Genomic DNA, 21770 nt, shown 5'->3' with positions numbered 1-21770 from the left:
GCATTCCGACAACTTTTCCGTTAGTCAGCCGGGAATCTGTGCGCCAAGCTCCATTACAGCGTTTAGCTACTTGATGGCTGTCGATTGTGGCTCACAATCCATCAACGTCGACACGAGTGGGCAGTGCAGCTTAGCCTGTGACTCTGGCTCTGGCTCATATGAAACTTTTTCTCGACTCGCTGCATACAGTATAATAAATGACAGGAGGCAGTCGGTGAGGCAGGAGCTGTGGACTCATTATTGCTGTTGCCGCAAAAAGCAGTGAGGGGGGACGGGGGGCGAACGATTGCCGCAAACACCTGCAGCCACATCTAACCCATTTTCAGGTCGCATTTCCTTTCCTAACAGTTTAACTGGCACTTTGCGTTCGGGTCATGTGACCCGCTGGCTGAGCACGAAAACGAGCGCTTTAATGTGCTTTCAATGGTAATTAAAACACACAACTGACAACAAAAATGTGACACAAATGTGACAGAGGTCAAAGACTCGCAGCCCAAAAAAAAAAAAAAAAAAAAAAAAATGAAAGGAAAGCAACAGCAAAATGTGGCTTACGCAGGCAAGCCACAGCTATATATGTGTATATGTGTGTGTGTGTATCTACTATTTTTATCATTCATTTTTTAGGTTTGTTGGGATATCTGAACAAGATTACGATAAACCCTTGATTTTGTCTATTATATAAATTATAACTTAATTGGATAGCAAGTAGAGCTTCATTACACCCAATTATTCCTATTATTAGCCCTACATCAAATTTAGACTATCGACTCATTTAAACGTACCATCTCTTGCTATAGAGAACTTATATATATATATCTTCCGATAAGCCCAACTTAATATAAATATTATTCATTGCATACTTTCGGGCTGTCTCTATAAATTCTTCCCTCTGTTTACTGCTCTAATTAATATTTGCTCACTTGGCAATTAGCAAAGCGTATTATAAATGCACAAGCAACTCAGCCCCTCTTCTCGCTTTGTCAAGTGCTCCCCTCCACGCCCATTATTCCTTAACAGTGGGTTTGTGGGTTAGCAGGTTGACAATCCGTGGAGACGCAATCCAAACGCTTTAATCGCTCGGTGCTTTTTGTTTTGCGTCTAATTCAATAAAACGCCTCGGCCTCCGTCTCTGACTCGGACTCTGCCCCTGCTTTCAGCCTTTGCCTGGGGTTTGTTGTTACGGCGTCTGTCTACACTTATCATACACACACACACACACACACACACACATACACACACTAAGCTTAGTATAAAAGATACACGCACACGCTGCCCGTCTGACTGACTTAGTGATACAGAAATTTTTACCGTTTTTCGATTTTTGGCAGTTCCAAATTCCTTTGGGTTTGTGAGTCGCACCTTTTCTTAGCCGAACAGAGCAGAGGAATTCACACGGACTTTTTGTGGGTCTCGTAATGAAATGATTAAATTGTTGATGAAATAACGGAGTGAACGCTGTGGTTAAATTTAGTGATCAAAAAACGAAAAAATGATTTTTTTTTATTTTTTCAATTTTGTCATAAAATTTCGAGCGCACAGTGCAAAAAATAGCTGAACTATCAACGACGGTGATGAAATTTTCACTGAGCGTCGAGTCGAGTTGTTATATATTAATTTCCCACCAAAATGCTATGTGTAACGGTGTAAGAGAGTCGAATCACGAGAGAGAGACAGAGTAGCAATGAAAGAGAGCGAGATTTAAAAAATCTCAAGATGCAAACAACTGTTAAATGAAATGAATAAAACTTTTATTTGAATGTGAAGTTTTCCTTCTTTTTATCCAGCTTTTCATATTTCAAGTACTCTTTAGAGCTTATCAGTTTTATAACAATTTACATACAAGTTGTAAATATCCGTTATTTCTCTGGTGTTAATCAACACTGCTTCGCTTTTACACTCTCTGCGCTCTGTCACCCTCTAGGGGCTACGGCGCATGCGTCTGATAGTAAACCGACGGGAGTATCGATTCATTCAAGTTTTCTTACTAGCAACCACCGTCACGCACGCACAACTATACACACAGAAACGCGCACACACTCACACACACATGCAGTCACTCACTCACACGTGCTTTTATCAGCAGAGAGCGTAACGGTAACGCTATGAATGATAAAAGGCAAATTGGAGTGGCCGTGGCTCAATCATTTTTCAGCGATCTGGCAACACGCTGCCACCATGGCCAACAACAGATACGGATGAGATACCAAGCGAACGAAAGATGTGGCCAAAAAGCGAGACATGAAAAAATGTCTGTAGGTAAACACAAAACAACAAAAATAATAAAAACTAAAGCCAAAGCAAAGAGCGCAGAGAGCAGCGAACAGAGCGTAGAGCGTAGAGCGCACACAACAACAACAACAACAATAACGACAACTGACAGCAACTAAGCTCAATGCTAACTCAAGTTGGAGCTCGAGCATCTAGCGCTGCGAAGGCCCCACGCTCCCAGTTTCAGTCCCAACAAAACTCTCGAGCCGTAAAGTTGTTGCAAACGTGTCAGACGGAAGTTTCAGTTTTCGTTTCAGTTAAGCGCGTCGAACACTCTCGATATATTTAGCGATATACAAACAGTTATAAACAGTTATTATGTGAGTGCAGCTATGAAAACTCAAGTTTAACAAAACAAAAACTTGATATCTATTTAAATATTTCCAATAACAATAAAATCGCCCAAAAACTTGTTGCATAAACTTGTTTTCACGTGCTGCGCGCTAACAATATTTGCTGAAGAGCGCAAAAGCGCTGTGAGTGAATGCTCTGGCATTAGTTGAAGCACTTTGCATAAATCAACAACAACAACAACAACAAAACCATAAATATTTATATAAAATATAACAAATTGGCAAATTTCATGTGCAGTTAGGCAAAATAGTTTTAGGAAGCGATAAATGTTTATAAGAAACTTGCGCGAATAACTCTTCGCAGAGCTACGATCGGCGCTCTTAACTTGGCTTAGACTAAGCTGCATATTACTCTCTCTCTCTCTCTCTCTCTTCGTTGCGTGTTGTTTTAAGCCAAAAGTTAACAACTGTTGGCCAAATGCTATTTTTTTGACGTCCTATTGCATAAATTGATAAATTACAAAAACTTTAGCTAAAGTTTTTAGATGTTTGCGCTTGCTGTGAGCTGTTGATATTGTGGATCAGCAATTAAAACTATTATCAATTGTTCAAATATATATATGTATATATATTTATTGGCCAAAATATTTTTGATAGCCCATTATGGCATTGTATCACATTTTGTCACATACAATTCGCATTTTAACAATTTGGCTCAGGTTTTTTTTTTTGGTTTTTTTTTTATGACAATGCGATCTCATGACGTAAGCCCGCTCTCAGTCAAGTTTTTGTTTTCTGCGCGCCAATTCATTATTGGCATTTATTTGTTATTATTTATTCCGTAGCTTCAATTGGTATGCCATAAATTCATATGTATATCGCCTGAAAAAACTTGTTTCGCACACTAATTCTCATTGTTTCATTTGAAACGATTCGCGCAACTTTTTCCGTGAAAACAAGCAGCTTCATTTTAAATTTTAATTTTAATGCGCCGCTCCTACAGATCAATCAGGTCGGGGTCGCATTTAGTTAGCTAGAAAAAAAAAAAAAAAACACAGCAGAAAAAAAAAAACGCAACGTGAAATTGAAAATGAAATCGTGTACGTGAGCAGCAGATGCGTGGCTTGTGGCCCACATTGCAGCAGAAGTTTCACAGATCAGAAATCATATTAAAAGATTAGAAATATTAATGTGGACGGGCCCTTTTACACTTGTGTCACGTTTGCGCACTTGAAATTTCCTAGAAAGTTATGGCTAGAAAACCACAAAAATCTCGAAACGATCTGAACTGCAGCTGCGCCGCTGAAAGCGAGGCAATAAACCGCAGGAAATCGGCTGGGGCTGTGGCAGCTCTGGCGGCTATGGCGGCTATGGCGGCTATGGCGGCAGGGCAATTGTTAAAAGCTCGCATTGTTCTCGTCACACTGACTCATCGTCTGATGAGCATTTGAAAAATAACAACAGCAACAGCAACCACATCAATAGCAATGGCAATAGCAACAGCAACAGCAATAACAACTTGAATGAGTAATTTGCTATGAGCTGCAGCAGCTTTTAGTCGGCGGCTGCGTGAGGCGCATGAAATTTGCCATAATTTGCAATAACAATTTGTAGCGTGCTTGATCAACGACTTTTTGCAGTGGCCAAAAGGATACTCGACTCGCAGGGCGCCAGCAAACAAAAGACTTAGGCAACAAACGTGCCCCACAATGACAAGCCACCACACAAAGGAGGCGAGCGCCAGCCGTTCGAGCTGGGCGGCATTCTCGCTGCTCTTCAGCGCTCTGCTAGTCACACAGGTAAGCTAATAAGTCAACGCACACACCCAGGGGGGGTTATGGCAGAGGTGTCTCTCGCTGTGTGAGTAGAGGCAATTATAGCTAGTGAAATGGCGCGTAGTTTTCTTCCATTTCACTTTTCATTTGCATACAATACTGTTCTGACTGGGCCGGGCCTAAAAACGAGGTTAACAAAGGCCTCCGACATTAGCGCTGACCATTTTCATGGCGCACTCGTCGTTAACTCGTACAAACAACATTCGCTGCGGGCACGTGAATTTTCCACGGCAATTTTCCAGGCAAGACAAATTAATGAACTGTGGCTCTAGTCGCAGCTGCGCCAGTTGCTCAGTTGCTCAGTTACTAAGTTGCTCAGTTGCTCAGTTGCTCAGTTCTCCGGTTCCTCAGTTTATCAATAGAGAGGCGGCAATTCAAGCTTGTACTTATTTTTCACTTCCCAAATGTGCCACTGACCGAAATCTTAACTTTTACCAGACCAAGCCGAAGTTCTGTTCGCTGCTGGCCCTTCGGCCCTCTCTCCGCCCGGGGCCAATTTTCAATTGTTAGCTCTCGGCCGAGAAATGCTTTGATTTCGTTTTCGGCTTATGAAATGGCACAAATCTATTAAGGCGACAGCTGCAAAGGCTTGGCATCAATTGAAATTGGTCCAAGCCGGTCTTTAGGCAGCTGCAACAACGACGACCACTGCCGACTACAACTGCAGCTAGTCAGAGAAATCTGGGAGGAAAAGCAAGCGAAGCATTTACTCTGGACCGTTGGCCATTCTGCTGGGGCTGTGCTGACTGAAACTTTCAGTTTCTGCATATGCAAAGACAGATTGAAGTGAAGCAAGTATTTATCGATGTCAGCGGCCGCGTAAGAATGACATCATAAAGCACATGAGGCACATAACACACACACACACACGCAACGGCGCCCACGTGGGGCATCGGCAAGGCGTTTGGGCTTGGCTAAAAGCGCTGCCTACAACTAAATGCAAAGCAACAACAACAACAGCCACCAGCAGCAACAACAACAGCTATTTACCTTTTAGTTAGCTCGGGCTAATGCAAAACCCACAGAACCTTGAAGCAGAAACAACGGCAAACAAACGCAGCGAAGCAGCTTGATGAGCACGTTCATCATCGCGAAGATGCAGATAATGAGCATGATGGTGATTATGAGGATGCTGATGAAGGGCTTAATGCTCATTATGACAGCTTGTTTGCTAATGATGATTATAATATAAGTTTACCGACTTTTGTCTGCAATGGCTTTGAGGCTGCGTATACAAGCTTCACACACACACATACACACACACTCGCACGCACACATAAACACCCGAGTGGCTGCATGTTAAATATCTGTTAAAATTGAAAATGTTTAGCTGTCTTACGGTACTTTTGCTGTCGTTGCTGTTGTTGCTGCTTCGCCGCTTTGCTTTTCACACTCATTAAGCAACGGACAAACTTGCGTTTTCTGTTTTAAGCCACAAAAGGTTGTTCACACAACGGCCAAGAGATATTTGGACATGGCCAGCGAAAAACGTATTTAAAATGCGCCACGCATTTGCGACAACTATCGACCGTGTTATTAAATATAATTGTCGCCCCAATGTAAATACACTACAATTATTGACTTGCACATTAGCGAAGAATAGAGATATGTTGTTTTTGTTGTAGTTGTTGTCATTGTTACGGGCCATTAAAAAGCATTTCAATGTCATAGCTCAAAAAAATATGCTAATTTACGTAGAGACTCTCTCACAAACACACACACGCATATATTATTATACTGCATATGTATAAGTGTATATAATCACATATGAATAGCTATGCTATGCGTGTGTATTAGGCATGTCGTCATATTGTTCGAACTGCGAAAGGCAACCAAAATTCCAGACAAAAGCCATTTAAGATCTCGCGCATTTGGCCAGAAGTGACGCGGCTTGTGTGACCGCAAATAGCTGCAGCAGGTAGAGCCACTCCGATTTTGCATTATATATGCACAGATAGGTATATCTGTATTCAAATACACACACACACACCTACATACATATATTGTATATATATCAGCTGCCAACTAAAGTTAAACAAGCACGTGTCTTGCAAGTGTTAATTAAAGTGAAATATGTCTAAACGAATGAATATATATATATATATATATAGTTTTTATAATATCTATACATCTGTATGTATACATTCATTATATTATATATACAATCATTTAAGAATGTCGCACTTTTTTACCTGGCATATGATTCATTGTCTGCTTCACAGAAATCTTTTCTGAGTTCTCAGCAGTTCCGCTAACAAAAGACTTAGGCAACAAACTTGTTGGTTGTTTCAGATATGTTGATTGAAGCTCTTTCATCACAGGTTCTGTTCTTATTTATGTTTATGTGTGTCTCCAGAGCTGAGCAAACGGTAAAACACCAGAACAGCTAGGCATTCATAGAAATGCCGACCAGATCACAGTTGGGTTGGTTCTAGTCGTAGTTTATGGGACTTTTTTGGCATTTTCAGAATGCAAATAGTAGAATATTTGTGATGCACGGCATTATGCTCCAATTAACAGCCGGCCAGCCGGCTCGCCTGCTCGCCGGGTAGTCGTTTGGTGAGGTTCTCTTCGCATCCAATCATAACGCGACCGCAATATATTTTGTGTGCAATGAAGTGAGCTGCTCGAGGTGCAGCTCACCGGATTGTCATGTTGTCATACTCGTAGTGGAACTAACCGCCGGCTGGACTGGGCCAATTAGAAAAGCAACCAGTTTCTATGCCGCACGCAACCGCCACTGGGTTAGTAGTGTGTCGGCGTCTGGAGACGCTGCGACCAACACTGCGGCAGGTACAGGCACACCGATACAGCTACAGGTAGAGGTAGTGCTAGAGGCAGAGGTAGAGGTATGGGCCAGGAAGCGTTGTCCCATTAGATTGCCCAGCTGGGTGTGCTGCGCAGTTAGATGCCAACTGCTGGCCATAATTCTCACAGCACAAAAAAAAAGTAAGCAGAGACTGAAGCAAGAAAAAAGCGTGTTTATGTCATGTACCAACAAACTGGCCACAAAATCTATTGGCCTGTAGCATTCTGAGTTGACGCAATTTAACGCCGCGTTGATTTCGAGTGCAAATTATTTGTTTACTGGCCGCTCGCCAATTGCCCATTGCCAGTTGTCATTATTATTGCTGGCCTGTTGTTGCCTGTTGTCAGTCTAGCGTAAAAAAACATTGAAATATATGCAAAAGCTTTTCGCATATTGGGTCATCCGCAGCAGCAGCAGCAGGAGGAGTAAAGGCGGCAGTAGTTGGTTCTCAGCAGTGCGCCACTGGGAGAAAGTTCTTTCTTTTGTTTGGTTTTGGTTTTGGCTAGTCGACTTCATTATTTGATTAGCTTGCATTGTTAACGTTCAGTGCAGTGCGCACTGCTCTGCTTCTGCCTCTGCTCTTACCGCTCTTTTTTGGCCCTGTCACTCAACGCAGCTACAAATTGTGGTTGCCAATGATTTTTACTTTTCTTTTGTTGTTGCTGCTGTAGCTGTGGTAAAAGTGGGTATTATTTGAAACAAATGGAAAACCATTTGCCAGTTCTCATTTGTGAAATTTTCATGAGGCGAGCTGCTGCTCCGAGAGACATTTTTTTGACATTTCATGGCAGCAAGCTGAGGCGCCTGGAAAGTGGCGTTTATGAAAATTGCCCAGCGCTCGCGGGCATGTCGGAAAATGGAAAATGCTGTACAGCCCAGAGGCCCAACAATAGGTTTTTCGTGCTGAGCAAACAATCGCAAGCCATTAGGTAAGGAAAAGTAAAGAGTTTCAAGAATATTTCAAGAAATTCCAAACAAGCTGCAAATCGCTGAAATATCGAAAATAATGATGTCTAACTCTTATGCGATCACTTAGATCTTGATTAATGACAATTAAAGGGCCCCAAAAATCAATATGGAGCAATTATGACAAGAATTTGTCAGTTATTTTCCGGCTATATTGTTATTGGGTTAAGAGGGTTATGGCCGAGATAAATTCAATTAAAGGCAGCTTTCAAAACATTTTAGTCCATTTCTACTAGCAGCATGATGCCCTCAGATAATCGCCTTGGCCAAGAAAGTGCTGGCCATGCTCATAAGTGGCTGCATCTGATGGAAAACCCATTAAACGAACTTTTCTCCAGCTACTGTTAGGCTGGGACTGGAGCTGGAGCAGGGGCGGGAGCAGGGGCGAGAGCTGGGTCTCCGGGTACCAAGCCACTCGAAGAGCAACAATTAGTAAAACACATAAATAAGCAACAACTGTCGGCGGCACATGACATGTTCTATGGATTTTCTTCTGCTGCTGCTGTTGTTGTTGCTGTTGCTATTGTGTCTTCTTTTTTGTTGTCTTGTTGCTTTGTGCATCGGTTAACAGTAAGAAAAAGTTTGAAGACTTTTTCTTCACGGACAGCAGCACAAAAGGCCATAGACAAGTGCTTATTATTATATTAGTGCTACGACAGCGTAAAAGCCATACAATTGACCCCAGCATGTGTTGAACAGCGACGTCGACTGCGGCAGAGGGAGAGCCAACGGCACCAGCATCAGCAGCAGCCTCAGCCTCAGCCGCAGCCGCAGCAGCAGCAGGAGCCCCCATGCCAAGTTCGGGTCCAGGCCTAGGTCTAGGTCTGGGTCTGACTCGCGGAACGTGCATGCTGGGTACGTGCCATGAAATTAGCGCGTCAGCGCCAGAACATCAATGGACGAGCGCGCCAACAATAGAAATTTAATTGTAGCAAACGCCTCAATAATTGCAGCAGTCGGCTCTCATTATGTAAGCTGAGAGCAGCAGAGCACTGATCACTGGCCTGCGACTTCATTAGGCTCTCGGCCAGGCCCAAAATATTCGATGCTGCACATAAATACGGCCAACTGCGCGACTCTGCAGCCGCAATGTAATGTGATATGCGAGCGCTTAAACGGCAATTTATGCGCTGCCAGCTAAAATACCGTGACAATTTGCAATCAGCAGCAGCAGCCAGAGCCGCAACGGCAATATCTTGGCTCCGACTTGGGGACGGCGATACGCGAGTGGCCCGCACTGTGGCTGGCCGGTCTGGGGCTTTATGTTATAATTTACTTGGCAAGCTTTATTACTGCACGGCCGCATAGCGGAAATTCAAATGCACACAAAATATGTTAAGGCGCACACTGCCCACCCTCCCCTCAGCCTAACTCCTTCACTTCCCCTCGCCGTTCTGGAGGCCGTCTTTTGTTATGCACGAGTTTCGTTTTGCTTCTAACACAACTTGTTGTTGTTGTTGTTGTTGTTGTCGCTGTTGTTGTTTTACCGAGCTCAGCTTTAGCTTGAACATTAGCGAATTTATTTGGCAATCAGTCGAAAATATGCACAGCTGGCTGCAGTCGCCCATTCGCAGTTCAGACTCTGGCGATTGTATCGCTTAACAACTATTGCGCAATATGAATGTTTTTTTTCTTTTTTTTTGTTAAATAGGCAGTACAAGGAAACACACCCAAATGCTATTGCTATCTATGTGTGTGTGTGTGTGTGTGAAGTCTGGCCACAAGTTAACTTCAATTAGTTGTGCATTTAAGCTGCATGCATATTGTTATACTTTGCAGATGGCAAAAGTTTTTACGGATTTGTTATGGATTTTGTCACACTCTTCGAGACGAATATCTAAAAATATTATAAATACAATATTCATGTACTCGTACACCCATATACCCAGTATAGCAGTCGTTTGACCTTTATAGTTTTATTATTTTACTATTTGTGGTCCATTGGTCCATTTGGTTTCATTTGTCTAAAATCACATGGCTTCAGTTCAGCTTGATACTAGCTAAAATTGTCACTAAAGTTCAGAAGTATTTATATTATAATATAATCAATATAATTTATTGATCAGTTTTTCGTTATCCTTTTGTATTCTACCAAAGTTACATGCCAAAAAAAAAAAAATAATAATAATAATAATAATTTCGTCTTTTTATCTTAAACAAATAGTCTTCAACTAATTCTAACTGCGGTAGTCAGAATTTTTCAGCTGGTCGATAATCTATTTATCTTTAGTATTCATTCAATTGTATTTCTCTTTACTATAAACAATAAAATCCAGACTTCTGTTTTAGTTTAATCTCCATGTAATATAAAGATCAATAATATTGCATTTATAAATTATTTTACAAAGCACAATTTCTCTTATCTCTCAGCTAATGCCAGTATAAAATACGATGCACTACGGGGATATGAGATAAATACTTGTGTTCTATGCGCGAATTGCCTAACGTGGAATACCATATCTATAACAACAGTTATTACTGTTAAAAGAAATGTTTAAATAAAAGAAAAAATGTTGCAAAGATAAAGTTTTAAAATAAAATAAAAGAACTTTATGCAATACACGAATATCTAGTTTTATTCAATAAAATTGAATGAAATTTGTAAGAAACTAGAGCCATTTCCTATATAGATTCACAACTCATGAATACTTCATTTGCTCAATACGTCACAGTTTTCGAATAAGTTTAATTTTAAAGATCTGATGTAAAAGCTTGACGCATAAATATATTGCTACCCTACTCAAGTCCTGATAAATGCATTTTCTATTGATGTACATTTTAGGTACAGTCGGGTCTTGATAATTTGTAGCCCCGATAAATCCAAAATATCGATAAATTGAAATAAATTCTGTCCCCTTGAATAATTCTCGTTAATTCTAATTTCTGTGTCAATCGAAAACAATCTGATCCACTGTTTCGAATAATCGGGACTCGACTGTATTTCCTGCCTAATCTCTCTCATCTGAACTTCAAGTTTTGGGTCTTCATGATCTCACACGGCTATAAGAAATTGTTAATTTCAAGCTGTTTGTCTTTTGTTGTATTTCTGATTTCAGCACAGATTTCCAGCTCTTGTAAAGCTTCTTGCAGTTTTGTCATTCTTCAGCAGTTAATTGCCCTCAGTCTGGCCAAACTTTCTATTACTAATTGCACACATTTCTGTTCGTAATAGCAAATGGTTAAAGCCGCGTCAGAAGATTTTTGGTTTATGGCAACAACGTTTGACCCCTTGCAGCTAAATAAATTAGCTGTGGGCCGGTCTTAATGGGCCAGCCAGGCAGGCAACCCAGAGTCGGAGCAGCTCCAACTCCAACTCCAACTCCAACTCCAGCTGTGCGTGGCTGGGGCCGGCACTGATTTTGATACGATTTACATGCGCTGGGACCAAACAAGTTTGTGCTGCGAGTCTTTTGTTTCGCCCGTAATCGCCGGCCGAAAGGAATTTTATGAAAAATCACCCAAGTATCCTGCGGCTGCGGCTGCGGCTGCTGCTGCTGCTGCAACTCCAACTTCAACTCGGCAGCGGCTAATGACTGAGCACATGAGCCAGTCTAGATCCATCAAAATCAAAGCCTGGGCTCATTGGATTTAATGGTCGCCGCCGAGCTGGAGCTCTCGCTGTGGCGTGACTGACAGCGCAAGTGTCTAATTGTGATTTGAGAGTTTCGCTTTTTGTTGCCAGCATTTGCGATTTGGTTTGAACTTTTTGCTCATTTCAGTTTTGTTTTTGGAATTCGCTTGTGTGGAGAGCCAGCGACAATCAGAGCGTGTTGCATAATACAAAGGCCAACAGCTGGCAACAATTTTTGCTTTGCGACTTTAACAAGCCCAACGATAGCGAAACGAGCATGCAAAAACAATTTTAATTGACTAGCTCCGGCTGAGGCGGCTCTGCAGCTCTAGAGCTCTACAGCTCTACAGCTCTGCGGTCTTTGTAACTGAATGTAAAATGCAAAATTCATACAAAACAATTGCATTTTGTCAAGCGACAAATTGTCATGGGAGTTGCAGTTGCAGTTGTAAGTTGGATATAAAATTGGAATTGCATTTTTGCTACGTGCTGTATGCGACCCTCGAGCGTTGGCAGCGCGCATTGAACTGCGCCGCCAAAAGATCTACCTATATATATATACATATACAATATATACTTACATATATATATAGCTGGCATGCAGACAAAAGGCAGCGCAGAGCCTTTAGCTGGCCGCAGCTCTATAAATTCCTTTCGCGATGCAAAGTGGACGTTCTAGTTGGCATCAAGCGCCAAAGTAGCTTAGAAAGTGGCACACTGGCCAACATGTTTTTTTTTTTTGTGTTTTTTTGTTTTTGGCATAGACACAAGCTGCAGCAGCAAGAAAAAATTAGGTCGTTTCGCTGCTGCATTTCACTTGACGCACAGTAGCCCGCGCACTCTGGTTCTGTCTGAGTTGGAGTCGGAGTCGGACTCGGTGAAGTTTTAATGACTGGGCAGTTGGCACTGCCGAATGCATCTCGAGCGAATTTCTCTGGTCACCTTTCGAAAGTCAATAGACATAAATCAATGGGGCAGCAGGCATGTCGGGCGTAGGGAATTGTCTTTGGCATTTCTGTTAGACAGGCGCTGCCTGAGGGCCGACTCCCAAGAACGTGATCAGAAGTGGCCGAAAAGCCAAAAGCTAAAGGCAAGAATAAAGCCGAATCAAGCCGAATCAAGCGGAATCAAGCGGATTCGGTGCGATTGTCATGACATGACTTACTTAACTTTTGTGCTGCTTATCTAGCGCCTACGGTCTGGAGCTCTAGCTCCAGCTCCAGCTCCAGCTTAGCTTTGCCTTTTCAATTGGCTGGCACTGGAGCTGGAGCACAAATTCAATTATCACGACGACGCGATGGCAACCCAAGTCGAGAGCATGCCAATAAATTATCTTCAAGCCAAATGCCTTGACAGTGCGCGACTGGAGCTGGACCAGAAACTGGCCCAAAACGTGCAGGCCGCCAAAGAACTCAAACTGAAACTCAAATTCAAACATAGCCAAACGCGACTCGATGTGGCAGTGGGTCTAAGTAAGTTCCAAGCTTTCGAGTCGGCTGCCGCTGCCTCTTGCAATTAATTGCGACTTTTGCTGACTCTTTGGCTAGCCATTAAAATTAATTAGAATTCTCGTGTTCTTATGGCTTCCCATGCCTACCCAATGAGTTGGCGAAAAACTTCTTAGCAACATCTCAACTGCCGTGCGCGTTCCCAGGGTACCTAAAATGGGTCATAGTTATTAGCGAAACAAAGCCGAAACTCTAATAGCACTTTATTCTCATTCTCTCTCTCACTCTCTCACTCTCTCTGTCTCCTTTCACAGATTGCCGCCGCCCAGGACCCAGCGGCGACGCCCGGCGAGTTCGCCCCCCATGTTACGGCCACTTGCAAGGCGGGCACCATGAACATCAAGGTGAAGTTCAGTTCCGGCTACACAGGCGCCGTCCATGCGCGGGATCATCGCACACCGCCCTGCATGGCCATGGGCGACGGCAGCGACTCGGTCGCATTCAGCCTCAACCTCTGGGCCAAGCAGGGCGCGCCCGACTACTGCGGCATCTTGGTCAGCAACGTGAGTGGAAGCAATGTAAGCATAACCAATCAGCTTCCCTAACCACATTAACCAAACTAAGAATCTATATGAATTGCCAAGCATATTATTTATTACAGGACAAGATTTAAATCAAAATAGTTTTTAATTAGTTCACGTAGATCGCTCAGATCTCTTCAATTTTATTTAATTTCCTTATTCTTTTCGAGTCTTTAGCATTTTAAAACTCTCGCTGTTTGTGAATACAAATTTTATTTTATTATTGTCAACGACAAATTGATTCAGTTTATTGTCCTCGAATATGCCCAACTAGAAGATACCCTGTGCACATCTATTATTAACTAGGAGAAGGCATACGCACTTCTTGTATTATTAGACCTAAACTAGGTGAAGTCTTAGATGAAATACGTTCAATATATTATTAATGATTATAGATAAACTTAAAGGGTTTATCAGTGTGGATCGCCTATCTGTTTAACCTGCCCAAGAAGTTTTAATTCAGCGAAGTCATATTCGTAATTTTCAAAAAAGTAAATATATTTGTAATCTATGTCTATAAGCTTTTATTTTACTTAAACTAGTCGAGAATCAAAGTGAGCTTCAATCTGCGATATTCCTTCACTACATATCTTGGTAAAGTATAAAGAAGAACACTTTCGTTATATATATAACGAATATGATAGCTATGCTTGCCACTCTTAATGAGATATTTACTGTTAAATTTGAATGCTCTATCCTGAGGACCAATTAGCAATCGTTTTTTGTAAGCTTTTCACAAAATAATTTTTTATTTATTAAATGATACCGAATACAATTTAAATTTATTTATACCTGAAAAACACCTAGTCCAATGCAAACATTTTAGGGCTTGTCTGAAGAAATATAGAAAATATTCAACATTAACCGAAAATATAAATTATGCTGATGACGCGCAGTACATATGAGAATAATCCGATAGTTAGTGTATAAAGCCTTTATTCTTGATGAATTTAGAAACTTTTTCTCTATGTCTGAAGTACATACATATATTACATGTATAGAATATATTGTAAATATATTATTTAAAGATTCAGTAGTTACGACAGCTAGTTCTCTATATTTCATGAGACTGCCATGAATATCTTTCACCCATTAGTTACAGATAGGCAAAAAGATTCTTGGTATCCCGTCCATCTCAGACATAGATAAGATATTATGACCTTGGGAATACTTCTGTCAATAACTTCTTTGTACTAAATTTCAATAGAAAGAAACTATTAAAGAGTGACAAGAATATTAGATAGAAAATAAGATATCCCAATCACTATTTTTTGTGACTTCAGGTTACACTTATACTTGATCTACTTCGCCATGTGCTACAGTCAAAAGTTTTAACTCAAACCCCTTTTAGCTATAAAAAAACTGCATGTAGAAACCCATTTAATAAATATATAGGAAAGCACAATTATAGTTGTTATAAAGTGAAATAATAATAATAAGATATTGGGTATCGCTTAGTCGTGCGTGTCGTGTTGCTTTGCATGTGCTTAGCGCAAAGACCTTGTCACGGGCAAGGGCCGGGGCACGCATGTCCATAAATTTAAGTGAGTCTCGTATCTGGTGTACTTGGGTCTTAGCCCCAAATCAAGGCAAATCAGCAACAGCTGCGATGCAAGCGAAGCTTCGGCTTCGACGACGACGGCGACGGCGACGGCGTTGGCAACGTCGGGTAGTCGTCAGTCTATATAGTAACGATGGCCATAAAAATCAAGTTTAATCCTACGTGCATCACGGGCGTTGACAGGCGGCGGCTGCGTGTGGGTAAGCAGCCCCCAAGTCGAACAATGGCAGACAAAGGCAGCCGGAGCCCAGGCAGAGCCATTAGCATTAGCCAGCGCCATGTGTAAGTAGATACGCCAGATAGTATAAATATATATACATATGTGTATATATTTATATATATCTCTCTCTCTGTATGTGTGTGTCTATGAAGCGCTCATAATGCAAACATGTTGAAAAGTGTCGAAATGCAAATTATCAGCTTACGCGTCATGTTCAAAGTTTTGAGCACATGCGAGCGAGTACAACATTATTAATTGCAGTCCCAGTCCAGCCCTGTGTCCGAATTGTATAAATAAACCCTGTCTGGGGCACTCGCGGAATGCCTGGGCCGGCTTAGCTGACTTACCTGCATATGCATAGGTGTAGCACTGGAGCTTAGAGCTCTTGGCCCACCTTCCGTTTGCGGATCGAAAAAAAGGAGGGAGGTCCCCCATAAAATTAAATCACGCTTATCGCGACGGCAGCTTTAGTTTCATTCCGACTGCGCTGAGAATGCTGTGCCAGGGACAGGGCGAGGGTGGACAACTGAAACACTGAAGAACTGAACAACTGAGTGAGTGAGTGAATGAGTGAGTGAGGGACTGCGGCCTGGGAGTGGCGTCTAGCTGCGGCCTAGGCCGACAGCGCTACACATGCCCAGACAAGGGTTTCCACGCTTCAGCTTTGACAGCATTCCGGGCCGATGTTGTTCGAGTTGCGTTGTTCTCGTTGTTCTCGTTGTTCGGCGTGTGCGCGGTATTTGTGTCAAAAGAATTTTTTTCTTTTTTTTTTTTTTTTTTGTCTACTTAAAACTCTCGAGCAATTTTGATTCTATTTCTTGGCAAATATTTTCGTACGGCTTTAATTGCTTTCGAAATGCCGACTCGACTTTGGCTGACCTTGGCCCTGCACTCCAGAGACTGAAGCACAAGTAGATCCTTTCCCCTTGCCACAGCTCGGCTGCAGCGCCGTAATCTCTTTGATTTGGTTTGTTATGGCCTGAGCAAAGCCCTCGCCTGGCCGTACTTGGCAAAGCATGAAATTGCCGCTGACAATGGCAAGACGCCCAAGCCGCGGCAAGCCAACAATTTAACTCCGAGTTCAAGTTGTTATTGCTGAAGTTTGGCGTACTTGAACCCATTTCGTCGGCACGGCGAGTGGGCATGCCGCATGCGGCAGACTCGCAAATTGTTTGTCATTATTTTATTATGGGTGTTACGGCGAGTTCTCTGCTCTGCAACTCTGCAGCTCTGCAGCATTATTATAATCATCCAAATGTTAATTGCACAACACAGGCAGCAAATCTGACGCCAATTTAGCATTAAGTTATTCTTGAATTATTGCCTCACCTCAGAGCTGAGCGCTGTGCGCCATCTCATATGGAAAATTCATCGCAAGTAATTTTCTCAGCTCTAGCTCGGCTTTGATAATAACTTGATAATGAGCCCATCCGTTGCTGATGGCTGTGCCGGCTGTGCAGCTAGCCGTAAGCTGCTCGGCTGGTCTCGAGTCTGATGCACGAGCTGGCCAACAGATTGTGACACAAATGGCCAGGCTCGATCCGCAGCTGAATAGATATTATTTTGCAGCTGTGCCAGAGGTATTTATCGAGTGTTTATTTGCTAACAGCTTCTACTAATGCTGCAATAACTACTCACACACACACTACTACCCATGTATACATATACTTATCTATGTAGTTTCTTGAGTCATCAACTAAAAAGCACTGAGCCCAGTCAAAGCCGTAGCAGTAAGAAATTCATTCATAAGATGCTGATCACATTTGATACAGGCAGGCGTGGGACGTCAACCAGATAAATCAGAAATAAATAAATAATAAAATCATATCTTTTTTTTTATTATATACGATATATATACGAGATATGTAAGGGCATTAAGGTGCAACCGGTTTGTCAGCTGCGACAAGTAAAAATTGTGAATTAAACAAACTGAGGATGCTGTGCTTATTCGCATACATATGCAACTGCTATATAAGTTGGCCAGCTGTCTTTTCTTTTTTAGCAAGTTGTTTGCATTACTTAATCGCTGTCAATTGCGGGTCAAGGCTGCAGCTGACTCATCAGCTGATCGTTCGAATAATGGCAATAAGTAGCGCCGTTATGCAGAAGCTAAATGCTGACAGTTCAACACTTTTAATAACTCAGCCAGCTAGTTGCATAACCATGAGCAGCCATTAGAAGCAGTAAAAACAGAAAACCTGCACCAAGTTTCTCGCCTAAGTCTTTCGTTTTGTGCTCGCTGGCTGGCTGGCTGGCTGGTTACATGCGGCTGCACAATTAAAACGCTAAATTACATCAAATGCCAGCTCAGCCGCATTCGAAATGAAATGCAAACATGTTATTACCGAAATGTCTGCCAGAGTCACTGAGAGGCAGCCAACTCATTAAGTGGAGAGCGCAGCTATTAAAGCGGCTGCTGAGCATAAGATTCAATGAAGTTCAGGCCAATGCTAAGCATGGCCAAGAAAATTGTTAAATAAGATAAACAAACAACTGGAAAATATGTGTGTACTTAGACTCCAGTGTGGGCCACCTGGCTGACTGCGTTGGCTGACAGCGTCACACTTGGCGGCATTTTGCATTTCCTTGTTGTTGCTGGGCTGCAATTACATCATAATGACAATTAACGTGCCGCTAGTGCCACAGACTGCTGCAGCCGCATGCTCGTACATATGCTGTATTTAATAGCCAATAAGTCCCATCAAATCCAATGGGTACTAAGAGGCCAGAGCTTAACATAAATATGATCACTAAAAAGGCGCTCCCAACGCCTGCTCAGCTCAGTTTATTAACGCGCCATTTCAGACCCAATCAACATAAATGCTTTAATAACCACAACCCCTCTCTCTCTCTTCACTCTTTAGCGCACTGAGGAGCGTTCCATTCAGCTGGCGGTGCGTGTGCACAAGACTCTTGAACTGGCGGATGATAAATTTTATGTGATTACCTGTGGCAAATCGGGCTACTCTCGGTAAGTTTGACTACCTCAGCTGAAGCTGAACCTCTAGCTGTAGCTGTAGCTGTAGCTGTCTAGACAATTGCACTTACTACTGTTGACTGCTCGTATGTAGATGCTTGTAATTTGGCTAAGCTTCCGTCAGGCCAAAGTGCTTCGAGTGCTTGGAGTTTTGGCAGCGTTCGCCAATTTCAGATTATTTCACGAAACTCGTTTGCGGCGTCGGCGCAAAACAAATGAAATCAAAGATCGAATTATGCCGACTGATATAAATACATATAAATATATACATAATATATATACACATGGGTACTCGTAGGTGTTTGCCTTTCTATAGAACAATTTTTTTATTGATCTCTCTATAGACGAATCAGCGCTAAATAGAACTCAAGGCCATTAGCATTTGTTTCCATGGAATTCTATTCTGCTTTTGCACCCAAATTATTTCACCTGAACAACTGGCTCAAATGAACGGTAAATTATTTATGGTAGCTCTCTGAAAGATTACAATCTGTAGTTGAAGAAACAATTTAATTTGCCTTCGCCTCATTTGCATAATGCCAATGACTTTGCCACAATGCTGAATTGAGCAAGTTCGTTGCCTAAGTCTTTCGTTCAATTCAAATAGAAAAACAATTTAGAAAAAAATGTTTGCTTTGGCTAAAAAGCCAACAATTTCTGCAAATTGTTGCGCTCTGTTAACGGCACACAGGAAAACACGAGCCGAAAGCCAAAAGCAAATTAAATAAAAAATGAGCAAACAAACAACAAATTGTCAGAAATGCACAAAACGGGAAACAAGATAGTGAAAATGAAAACTATTCATATGATATGGTATATGCTGGTCGATGTCGATGTCGCTGTGGAGTTGCTGTCGATGCCCGTCTATTTGGCATAAAACGCAACTGTCTATAACGCAATGGCCGGCAATTGCATAATGCATAATGCATAATGAAACTGCAAGCGAGTCACAGTGGACTGCAGCTTTCGGGTCTATTGGCTGCGCTTTTAATTAGCCACTGCGCAATTGGGGAAGTCCACCTAGATAGCTATTAGCCAATGTGTCACATCCATTTCCATTTCCCTTCCCATTTCAACTTCCATTTCCATTCAAATTCACAGCGATGACAATGCCCATGTGGTTCTCAAGTTCCTGGAGAACGATCACCGCGTGCGGGAAACGGTCTACGGCCACAAGTACAAGATACGCGCCGAGTTCTCCAAGCCAAACGGTGGGTAATCAACACAGTCCGTCGACTCCCAACAGAGATCACTAATCAAGACTCCCTTCAATAATTAGATACCTATGGCCTGCGTGTGGGCAACTGCTTTGCCTTTGACAAGAAGAACATCACCCTGGAGCTGACAGACGATCGCGGGTAAGTGCAGCGCAGCCTTCCACTAGCCACTGTAACGGCAGCTAACGGTTTCTGTTTCATGCACAGCTGCCCCTATGATCCCAACCTTATGAGCCGCTTTGTGCCCACGATCGACGGCCGTGCGGCGGAGGCAACACTGGACTCCATGTTCAAGTTCCCCGAGGGTAGGTTGAAGCGTTATTGCCCCTGGACAAAGATCTTTATTATTACTCTCAAATTTATTGACAGGATCTGAGGTGCATCTGCAGTGCGATGTCGTTCAGTGCTATGGACGCTGCGTAGAGATCGACGATTGCAGTCAGGTGGCTCTGGCTGGCTTCACCAAGGGCAGCGGCAATGGCCCACGCAAGTTTGGCCCCAACGAGGAGGGCTCCAGCATTGCGGGCACAACGGTCTTCGTCTTAGATCCCGCCGAGGCGCGACGTAAGAAGAATTCAGAAAAGCTTACCCTGAAATGATCTGAAATTGACACTAAATTATTATTCAACTTGCAGTTATTTCATCAAATTGCGAGGATGGCATTCGACCCAGCTGGCTGCTGTGGCTGGCCATCACACTCGGAGTTCTGTTCCTCATCATGCTGCTAATGAACATTTTCCTCTGCACTGCCATGAGCTGTAGCTGCGCCAATACAGAGGTAGCTGTGGAGTCTCCTCTTTACAAATACAAGTAAAATATACCATCGTCTCTCTTGCAGATCATTGAGAAGGAGCCCTCGATCATTGAGGAATACGATCCTTATCGCAGCTGGCATGGCAGTCAGTATGGCTCCCGGTACTCGCTGCATGGCCGAGATGCGCACAAGGGCTATACTAGCGGTGGCTCGACGATACACTCAAATAGGTCTGATAGATATTAAGCTGATCTACAAACGACACACACACAAACACCAACACACACAGACACAAAGCTCTATTCTACACTTGATATGCATCTGCTCTGCTCTTCAATATTTTCTGGTAGCCAACACACACACACACAGACACAAACATATACATATATAAAGCATGTCTAAACAGCCTTGTACCGTATCTATGTATCGTAATTTGTTAAACTCGTATCTATTGTTAACTCTACTGAAGTCTACCCGCCCTGCTGGACAACATCTACAACAAAACAAAAACAAAAGAAAACAACTTGTGTTCACAAGCAAAAAGTTATGAATGAATCGAAGAATGAATCTATTTGTGCCTTGTATTGCAACTGTAATTAACCGTTGATAATTTGCATTTTCAAATTCAAATTATGACTAACTTTAACTTTAGATCTTTGAGTTTCCATTGGTCCACACCCGAAAACACTAACCGTCCTGCTCAATCAATATTTGCTAACTAAACTGTTCAGATTCTCCACTGAAATATGCCACATACATATATATACAAACATATATATTATAATTAACTATTGATTTTGCATTGAACTTATCAACGTACTACTTCGAAGGTCTATTCCAATTGATAACGATTATGCAATTGTACATTCCCGACCCGGCTCTAGACATTCATCCACGTTGCATGGACAGCGTGCACACCGCGGACCGCCCAGTAATATATGAGATCCTAATGCTTAAGTCAAAAATGTGACAGTTTTTTTTTTAATGTTTAACATAGTTTAGTTATTGCCCACTTCAAATAAGTCTCAAATGTACATAACTCGAAATATTACAACTCTCTGTCAACTCTATTCTAAATTCTTCGATGAATCTGATTTCGCTGTAAAATACTAAACGAAAAAACAAAAACAAAAACCTTATATCATTAAAACTTTCCTAATATTTAAATAACAATTAAACATAAGTCATTAGTCTGTCATAAGTTCGATTGAATGTGTACGAGTTTAAGTGAAGAGTTTTATTTTAATATGAAAGTCCAGAAAAAGAAAAC

The 21770-nt window shown here is 42.1% G+C and overlaps 1 protein-coding gene across 4 annotated transcripts; it reads left to right on the top strand.

Moving 5' to 3' along the window:
• Positions 1–2188: 2188 nt before the first annotated feature.
• LOC6572449 lies at positions 2189–21770 on the top strand. 4 transcript variants are annotated; one of them, XM_044007639.1, is made up of 11 exons: positions 2189–2252; positions 4202–4360; positions 13505–13753; positions 18417–18523; positions 19631–19740; positions 19809–19887; positions 19954–20051; positions 20116–20310; positions 20382–20524; positions 20585–20730; positions 21331–21770. In XM_044007639.1, exons 1-11 carry the CDS (start codon positions 2196–2198, stop codon positions 21440–21442), a joined length of 1455 nt encoding a protein of 484 aa, XP_043863574.1. In that variant the 5' UTR covers positions 2189–2195; the 3' UTR covers positions 21443–21770. The 4 variants fall into 4 exon arrangements, with proteins under 4 accessions (XP_043863574.1, XP_043863573.1, XP_043863575.1 ...); XM_044007638.1 differs by having other exon boundaries at positions 2191–2252; positions 13505–13768; XM_044007640.1 differs by having other exon boundaries at positions 2241–2256; positions 13505–13768.

This window comes from Drosophila mojavensis, unplaced genomic scaffold, assembly GCF_018153725.1.
Source record: "Drosophila mojavensis isolate 15081-1352.22 unplaced genomic scaffold, ASM1815372v1 contig_19, whole genome shotgun sequence".
Classification (NCBI taxonomy): domain Eukaryota; kingdom Metazoa; phylum Arthropoda; class Insecta; order Diptera; family Drosophilidae; genus Drosophila; species Drosophila mojavensis.
This window is presented reverse-complemented; position numbering and strand designations above follow the sequence as displayed.